Source organism: Triticum urartu, chromosome 5A, assembly GCF_056163025.1.
Source record: "Triticum urartu cultivar PI428250 chromosome 5A, HENAU_Tu73, whole genome shotgun sequence".
Lineage (NCBI taxonomy): Eukaryota > Viridiplantae > Streptophyta > Magnoliopsida > Poales > Poaceae > Triticum > Triticum urartu.
Genome location: NC_141877.1, coordinates 490,226,296 through 490,235,627, shown reverse-complemented (window position 1 = coordinate 490,235,627; position 9,332 = coordinate 490,226,296). Strand labels below are relative to the sequence as shown.

Sequence of the window (9,332 nt, the reverse complement as noted above, 5' to 3'; positions counted from 1 at the left end):
TATTGGGTCCACTTGTCATTCTCGTTCTACATAACAGAGTGCAATGCACACGGACCCAGACTCTGGGCCCACCCATCAGCAAGCCGCCACCCCGTTGGCAACTACGGCACTGATTTGCTCTGTTTTCTTGTTCCTGGTCTATTTTGCCACTGCATCCTGTCAATGCTGGTACTGTAGCTCATCATGACAAATAATTGCAGAACGAGTATATATGCTGCAAGCATCTGCCAATTTGTAGATGCAGGATTGCCAAATGATAAGACTGCACTCCACTAGAATAGATTCAGCTCTGACCTGGATTAGATGAACTTTAGCGCTGTTTACAGCTGGTCCTCTAACAGTAAGGAACCATAGGCAGCGCCGCAGCGGAGAGGGTTGGCATGCACGGCGAGAGCTCATCCATGGAAGTCAGGTGTAGGTAGTTTGCGGTGCGGGGAAATTCCTTGGTGCCTTTCCCTTGTGATTGTCATGCGAGAACTTTCAGCAATTTTAAAGTTGATCTTCTGCCTTTCTGCTAGCAAGGTCCTGGTGGAGATGCCCATCTGATCTGCAACACTGTAACTTTATTCCAACAAGATTGTGATATGTTGAGCATATTCCATTAAAAAAAGTTGGTTGTGATCTCACCGTACATTAGCATGTCCCCAAGAAATTTTGTATCAGTACACATGCAAACTAGTTATCCAAATGTCAACAACTGGTTCGTACCATGGGCAGAGCTCCCTTGATGCCAAAGGTATCCGTGGCCCCCCTCCTTGGTCGACAAATTTCTTCGGAAACACTGATTTATACCACTTAAATAACACAGATACTAGGTTGAGGATCCTATTCTTAGTTGGTTTCCCTCAATCTTTTTTCCTCAAGCTCTTGGTACTACATACAGTTATGTTTTCTGGAAAAACTGATGGTACCATTTTACCTCATGCTTTCTTTAAGGCCCGTTTTGTATGAAGGGATTGTAGGAATTTTGGAGATATAACTTGTCTTCTGCAAAGCTCTTGTATACCAATAGGCCTAATGTTATCTTACACACATGCTGACTAGAAAAGGTGAAGGAAAAGCTTTGGCACAGTACGGAGCACTTATTCCGAAGTTTATGCAGAATTAAAGAGTACAAAATGTAGCAGCCAGTTGTCCTCACCTTTTATTCCCAACTGAAAATACAAAATCTGCATGGATTCTTCATCACGCTGCTGATTGCCTGATATGGATGTTTGTGTGGAGAGCCGAGACAGCTGGATGTTGTACTCTTGCAGGTACAATATCAGTTTGAATGCGAGCTCCAGGTGATAGCACCTATCTCCAAATGCCCATTTGCCCATTTGTATCATCAAGGGTGAAATTTCTGCTCGTGCCAGATTTCAAATGCTATGGGGAATCTGGAATATGGCTTGATTCTGACAATATCGAAGACATTGATTCTGCAACTTGAACCAGGAGATGCTCATCCATACCTGTTTCTTCTGGCTGGTCATGTGCAGCTGTATTTTGTACAGTGTGCACAATGAAAGAGGTAACCAAACATGAGTACATGGGTAGATGATATCAAAATGGAAAAAAGACGAATATATATTCCATTTTGCACATTAGAAGAATTAGACATCCTCACATAGTCAAACCGGCTACCTCATGATATCCAAGTATAGAAAGATTAAGCTTGCCTAATCTGGTTATACGATGTCATAGTCCCAAAATGTCTGAGTTTGCTAAAGTAATCAAATAAGACATCCTGCTATTCTCAAGTAAACAAGAACAGCCGCATCCTGTTAATTCATTACCATGATTTAAGGTCTTCAGCATTTTCTTGTGAACCTCTCTGGCTGTTTTTATGGTCCATGTGAAGCCTCAGTAGGTGACAACTCTGTAAGATAGGACCTGCGAATACTTTTCCACTCAAGGGTGAAGGGCAAAAGTACTAGATACTACCATTGCTGTCAAGAACAATGAAAAATTGCTTATGACCTGTTTCTACCTCCCCGGGTTTCATACTCTTGCATTCTGATGTTGATCAAAATATTCTTTCTAAAGCTGAGTGCTCACCACTCAAAGAAGTATCGTTGAACATGAAATGACTCGTTGCAAACCTTTGTCCTAGTCCAGGCAAGGCGTCATGCAGGGGAGGCTAATTCTTGGAGCTTTAAACAGACCTCCAGATCTTTGGGGAATATATGCAGGAACAACTTACCATATAGGCCATTCACTAAGATTATGGCCAGCCACAGCTACAACTAGGCCATCTGGAGATTGATAGGTGCTCAACATTTCCATGCAACAAAGAACTATAAGGAAAATAATAATATTTTATGAAAAGTTAGATTCCATTTGCTCATAGTGCACAATGGAATGTTGTGAACATAAAGTTGGATGCCTCACTCCTATAAATTTACGACGAACTACTCTGTTCTTCCACACAGAAAATTTTCAGCCAGCCCTTCCACCATATTGAGCATTTCCCACTGCCTAGTCGACCAAAGTGTCAGTAAAATCCTCTGGCATAGCCTTCCGTTCAATAATAATACCGAGTTATGTCGCGCGGCAGGGACCCTTTGGCACTGAGCCAGGTAATTGGTGATGTGTTGGATCCTTTCGTAAAGTCAGCTGCCATGATAATTAATTATGGTGAGAAGGAGATTACAAATGGCACTGGGGTACGATCATCTGCCGTGCTCAATGCACCACAGGTGCAGATTGAAGGTCGTGACCGGACGAAGCTCTACACACTTGTAAGTGACACAATATATGTAGCTCTACATACTTGTAAGTAACACAATATCTTGTAGAAAAATGATATGTGTAGTTTGCAGGTTTATTGGGCATTGTGTTAGATAATATGAAAAATGACCTTTGATCCAAACGAAACTTTAAAAAGAAGATGACTCTCGTGTGAGGGGTGGTGTCTAGAATAATCAGATAAAGTAATCATAGTTAGTGACGCATACGCTGATCTATACAAGCTCCTTACTCAAAGCAACCTACATTTAGAAACCCTTGGTCTGAATGATGTTTCTAAAAGAAGTATACCTAACTTCCACAGATATATGTTCCATGGGTGATTTTTTATAATGAAATACGAGAGATATAGGTCACAAAGAATATTATAGTGAGAACAAGAACATCACACAATAACCATTGGGAATGATTAAGTATCGTACATGCTACTTTAGAATATATGTCTGCAGCCTATGTTAGTATCTTGTTTGTACAGTGCTATACAAGAATATTGGACAGGATAATCAGTCTGTTTTGCTTAAAGTTCGAGTTTGAAGCTCTTCATGTTAAAGTTTGGCATACATGCATGCTGCTATGAACATCCTCTACGTAACTGAATAAACAAAACTACCCAGAAAATTAACCAGAATGTCCCTGGAATATCTCATATCCAGCCTGAACCCGCTAGCTATATAAAAGTGTATAAAAGAAGATACCTGACCACCCTGCTTCCCACTATAGCATTCTTCCTTTTGTTCTGTAGAATTGTGTCCTGGCTCCTCTATAAGGTATGCAACTGCCTCTTTTGTATTTATCTCAATGCTAAGATAGAAACATCCCATCTTATAAGGTTATGGTGGATCCTGACGCGCCAAGTCCAAGCAAACCGGAATACAGGGAATATTTGCATTGGTGAGCATGTTATATTTTTTACACAGTACTGCATAGTTTCTTCCTTAACCTCAATGATGACAAATTTCTTAAGAAACCTACGAGTGCTTCTTGCAACATTGTTTTTATGTTTATAGTTCAAGAACCCCTTACCTAGATAACCTGCAGGATTGGAATGCAGCCCTCTCAAAAAAGGAGGGGGGTGTTTCTTTTCCATCCATCAACAGCTGAAGAACTCTTGTTCTGTATGCTATTGGGTAAGAAAGTACAGTATTGTGGTAACCTAATTCTTTTCTAGCACCATTATTCCCTTAAGCTGAGTCTCTTTGTTTAGATTGCCATTTTACCAACATTCATGGGTTTTCCTGTAGATACTGTTGGGTAGCCGGAAATTAAATAAGCAAATATTGCAGCATAAATCTTAATAGTTTCTACAGTCTCCAAGAAGATGTTTTACCAACTTCTCATGGACTAGGTACTCTGCAAATTTGACTATTAATTACTTCAAAACACAAAGTAGTGAAAAGATAGCACTTAATAAGGCATTAAATACATTAATTGAAGAAGGCATTAAATATGACATCAATCAACATGAAAAGCATCAGGACAAGCATGGATGCAATCTCAATAGTACTGTTAGGGGAAATAGAAGCAAAAAAAGGCTGACAGAGACTATTCAACAGAAACAAGTGGTAGAGCTAAGCAGCTAATGCTTAAAGTTAACATGTACAGTATTGCTCAGACGACATTTATTTGTGTTAAACTGAAAACTCATTCTGTTCAAGTTTATTTTATGAATGCCAAAAGTTTGTGCTAGGAATATCCAGAAGCAAACCACAGACGCAGAAAAATTGAAGGAACCTGCTAATTATAAAATAATACAGAACAGTGGTCACTGTTAGGTTACATATAAGTGCTGTGTACACAGTGTACCCTATTGTATAAGGGGTTCCAAGCATATTTCCCTCACCTGTACCTCTATATATACAGGCCTTTGGCCTTCTAGTAATACAAGTCGCTATTACTCTAACAGCCACATTTCCTGCTGGATACACTTACGACTAACTGATTTTGTACCAAACACTGGCATTTCCATAGGTTCCTCTGACCCAACATGCTGCCTACTTGTGACACCAAGGTTTTTGTCTGGCTAATTGGTCATTTTTTTATTAGCTGCTTGCTATTAAGAAAGTATCACCAATCTAAAAATACCATATAACTAATAAATTAATCGGATCCATGTTTCTTCAACTTAAAACTCCTTAACAAACTTTCCATTTAATCATACATGTTTTTTTTCTTAATTTGACATGATTTAGGCATAGGTTTATGTAGCTGATTATATCATGTATGAGCAGTCCTGTTGCTGATCAGATCTAATGGTGATATCGTATTGGTTATTTTGTACAGGTTGGTGACAGACATCCCAGAGGCAACAGATGCACGTTTTGGTGGGTAACGCCTTACATAATCTCCAATAGTCGACCAATCATACATGACATACGCAGACTGCTGAACAATTTATCATATAGCACAATCGGCAAACTACTCAGATTATTTTGGTATCAATCTTTCCACAATTGTTCCACGCACAAAAAAATGATATTCATTAACCTGGCTTAGCCAATCTGTTAGGCTTAGGCTAGCAAATAGGCACACTTCTCTGCTATTCAATCAAGGCTGCAAGCAGATTTTCAAATTTTAAACAGAATTTGAAATGCTTTTAGCAGAGTAAACAGAAGTTCCATAACATGCCACAAGCTCATGAGTTTACTAATTTTATAATCGCATTTAGTGGTAGGCAATCAAATGATCTAACTCCTTTTTCTATATGCTCGCTAATGAAACCGTTCCGCCTGTTGATAGTCTATCTTCAACTTCAATATTTCTATGTTTGTGTATGGATGCAATGGTGGATATGCAGTACATGATATTGGCCTGTAGAGACCAACCACACATATAGCTTAAGGTATATATAGTTTGAGAAAAAGGTCAACAAATAAGGCATCACAGGCGGCATTGCCTATATTTACTGAATTTACAGTGAGTAGAGAAGGAACAGGCTCGGCAGTAATGACACTGAACTACAGGAAATATCTACATCAAACTGATGAGGAGCTTGCCGCCCAAAATAGTTAGAACAGTGGCAGTCCATATTGTGAAATGGTCAAATTTATTCTTCACCTTAAAAAAAATGGAACTGTGCAAAGCAAGTCTAATATAGAACATACAAATGTTTCAGGCAATGAAATAGTTCCCTATGAAGCTCCACGGCCACCAGCCGGTATTCATCGGCTTGTTTTTGTGCTATTCAAACAGGAAGCACGGCAGACAGTTTATGCACCAGGATGGCGGCAAAATTTTAACATCAGAGACTTCTCAGCATTTTACAATCTTGGACCACCGGTTGCTGCATTATTCTTCAACTGCCAAAAGGAGAGTGGTGTTGGTGGCAGAAGGTAGGCACCGACGAAAGTTCATGCTTTACTTAAAAGATAGATATGATATAGGCAGTGACGGAATTTCAATGAAAAATCAGGGGCCAAAAAGAATGTAAAGCTAAAATTTAATTGAGAATAAAAGCAATAGAGGGCAAAAACAATGTGAAAGTAGGTTAACTTGATAGAGTTTTCGAATCACAGAAATATATGTGCATAAATATATATAGGCAATTCCTATATATATATAACTATTGAAGGAAAAAACTGGAGTGGCCCTGGCCCCAACGTAGGTCCAAACCTGGAGGTAGGCACAATGTCACATAGGAACCAGGGGAGGGTGGGGGTCTCTGGCTGCATCAAAAACAGAATTCTTGACAATGCGGTTGAGAAGTACTAGACTCAGACATATAGTTAGCACAATAACATCTAATCTAAAGCAACCATGGGGTTACTAAGTTGATCTGGGGAACAGTTTATGGAGATTGCTGAAGTGTGAACGTCAACACATATATTCAGAAAGGGGGAATTTTGGATCAGACAAATATGCAAAAAAAAAATCATAATATAGTGATTTCCACATATTTAATCAGGGTATGAACTCTATATGTACGAAATAATAATAATATTTTCATCCTTTTAACGATGAGCAATTTATTCTTACTAACTGGAGTACTTTGCAATACTTCCATTTCAAGAAAGAAGTGATATGGTAGAACAATACAAAGAAGGTTAGGGTGTTCTCTTCTCTTGATATATATACAAGAATGAGCCACATAGAAATTCAAAAACAGTGGCAACAAAAGAACGCCATCCCTTTATCTTCAAAACACCATCCCTATTTAATATGGAAAAAAATTAGCATGTTATTTCTAGGACAATGGCATTTCATTACCAGTTCTAAACAGATTCCTTTTCTGGATTAATAGGTTCCAAGGACCAGGCTGAGGGATGGATGCAGGAGGGCTCTAGAACAAGGTAGCACCATTTTCAGAAACTATATAGTCCACCAAAGGAGGGCGGGCCTGGCGCAGAGTCTCTCCACTTGTGGCCTGGAGATCCTGGGTTTGAAACAGCCTCCTTGCAGAATTATTATACAAGAGTAAGGTTGTCTAGAAATTCCCTTCCCCAGACCCGACCTTGTGTGGGAGCTTTCAGCACTGGGTACACCATTTTTATATAGTCCACCAAAGCTTTTGAGTTTTGACAGCCCACATAACACCACTTGACAATCCAGTAGTCCAGCAATTTTATATGAAATGAAGTATCATTGGGGTTCTCATACATCACATCTCTAAATATATTAATAAAATTAATATTATGTTTTATGATGTTTTTTTAACTGAGTTTATGATGTTCATATAAGCAATTGTGAGTGTAAGTGCGATCAGCTGTCGTGGAGCTTAGTGCAGGGTCAAAGTAAATTAGAGTGAGATTACTACATGTCTCTCTCTTCTGTACATCTTTGCAATCCCATTAAGACTGGTCCTCTCTGTTAACTGGACAGAACTCCGCCACTGGTGATCGGATCACTCGGTGCTTTTCCTTTTCTGTTAGTGAGTGTGGATGTAAACCAGAACACAGCAACACTCATGTCTGGGACACAAACTAAACAGATCCCTGAGTCCATCCATGAAGAGGTCAAACTAAACTGCTTGAGCTCACTAAGACCACAAAGAACCAACCTGAACTTACCCCGGAGTGTCATATTGATCCAGTAATAAGCGGTTTCCTTGGACGGGGGCATGAACAATCCATATAAGCAGATCACATAGCTCGGTCCAAACAATGCATACTCGAATCGAACAGCACCTTTCAGCGACCAACAAATACCACTTGGTGTCTCATTTCAGCAACTGTGCGGCATTGAGCGACAACCTGTGGCATTACAAACAACGCCACAATTGCGTCCACGAGATTTATACGCGAGCTGACGAATTAAACACGTGAAGGTGTGCAAGCCTGAACTCAATCATCTTCTGACACCGCAGCAATAATTCAGAATTACCGATACAAATACACCAATCACGCCTAGATAACCAGGTAATCTCACGGGAGGAACATCGAAGAGGGAATAGGGGCGGAGGCATTACCGGTCACGCGCTCCGACGGTCCGACCGACCGAGACGAGCGCATTTCCAATTTTCAGCCGGTCCTCGGGCTCGCGGGGGAGGGGAGGGGAAAGGCGAGACCGCAAGAGCTAAGTGGATGAGTGGAGAGACCACTTTCCTCGCTCCGTCTCGGCTCCGGAGCCACCTCCGCCGGGTCCGGGTTTGGGTGTGGGCAGGGAGACGGTGGGAGAACGACGACATGGACGCCGGCGGCGAGGTCTGGGGGGCAGGAGTGGCCGAGTGGTGGGAAGTGTGGGTCGGGCCTAACCTCCAAACCTTAAGGCCGGGCCAGGGCAGGCCGAAACCGCCTGTGAGTGAGCCCATGCCTACTATGCCGGGCTGGAGGCCCTACTGGAAATATCTTGTCCCTTCAAAAATAATGATGTTCTAAAAAAATTTCGTTTACCTAAAAAAAATCTAAAAAAAATTGTAACTGTGCAAAAGTTGGCGTCATTTTAGAAAGACCATCAGGTTATAAATTATATCAAGCTCATCCAGTGTCCAAATAACATCATTGTAACTTAGAGATAGACATATATCTAATTCCTATGTTAGCCAACACATAACTCTAAACATTCCCTATAAACATAAATAGAACATACTACACAACAAGAAAGCATATGAAAAGATTAAACCAAAGGAAATTATTATGATGGGCGTTGATGTTAAACATACCCTTTTGTTACTCCCATAGAGATGTATCCAGTCAACATTATTTCTCCTTTTTGTGTGGGGATTATTTTCTTTTACAAAGAGAATCCAGGTCTATCATAAAAGTTCAACAAAAATACAAAGCACCCAACATAATAAAAATTACATCAAGGTCAGTAAACCACAATACGAGTCATCGACGCATCGTTGTTGTCACTCTTTTACCGGAGTCGGCCTGACCTTACGATGGCAACCGGGAAGACTTTTATGCAACTGCCCCTAAGGACAAACGCCCGGGGCTGCAATCATCGGTGTTCATGTACATACGTGTTTCAAAAGTTCAAATTCAAAATTAGGTGATGTTGTTGGTCCCCACAAAATGGTCGACCAACTGATTGAGGCGAAGGCAAGAGTGTATCATAGGGCACCTCAACCGCGACCGAGACATGTTAGAGCAATATAATATGTTGTTTCGTTGTGACGCACCATTTGTAGTCCTGAAGTATAAAAAAACACGATCTAAAACAAGTCA

General features: G+C 40.5%; 1 protein-coding gene across 1 annotated transcript; it reads left to right on the top strand.

Annotated features, from left to right (window-relative positions):
* The first annotated feature begins 2,405 nt into the window (after positions 1–2,405).
* On the top strand, positions 2,406–7,366 carry LOC147972196 (protein FLOWERING LOCUS T-like). Its single transcript, XM_087521354.1, has 5 exons — positions 2,406–2,723; positions 3,560–3,621; positions 5,011–5,051; positions 5,843–6,059; positions 6,968–7,366. Exons 1-5 carry the CDS (start codon positions 2,526–2,528, stop codon positions 6,984–6,986), a joined length of 537 nt encoding a protein of 178 aa, XP_087377480.1. The 5' UTR covers positions 2,406–2,525; the 3' UTR covers positions 6,987–7,366.
* Positions 7,367–9,332: the final 1,966 nt, after the last annotated feature.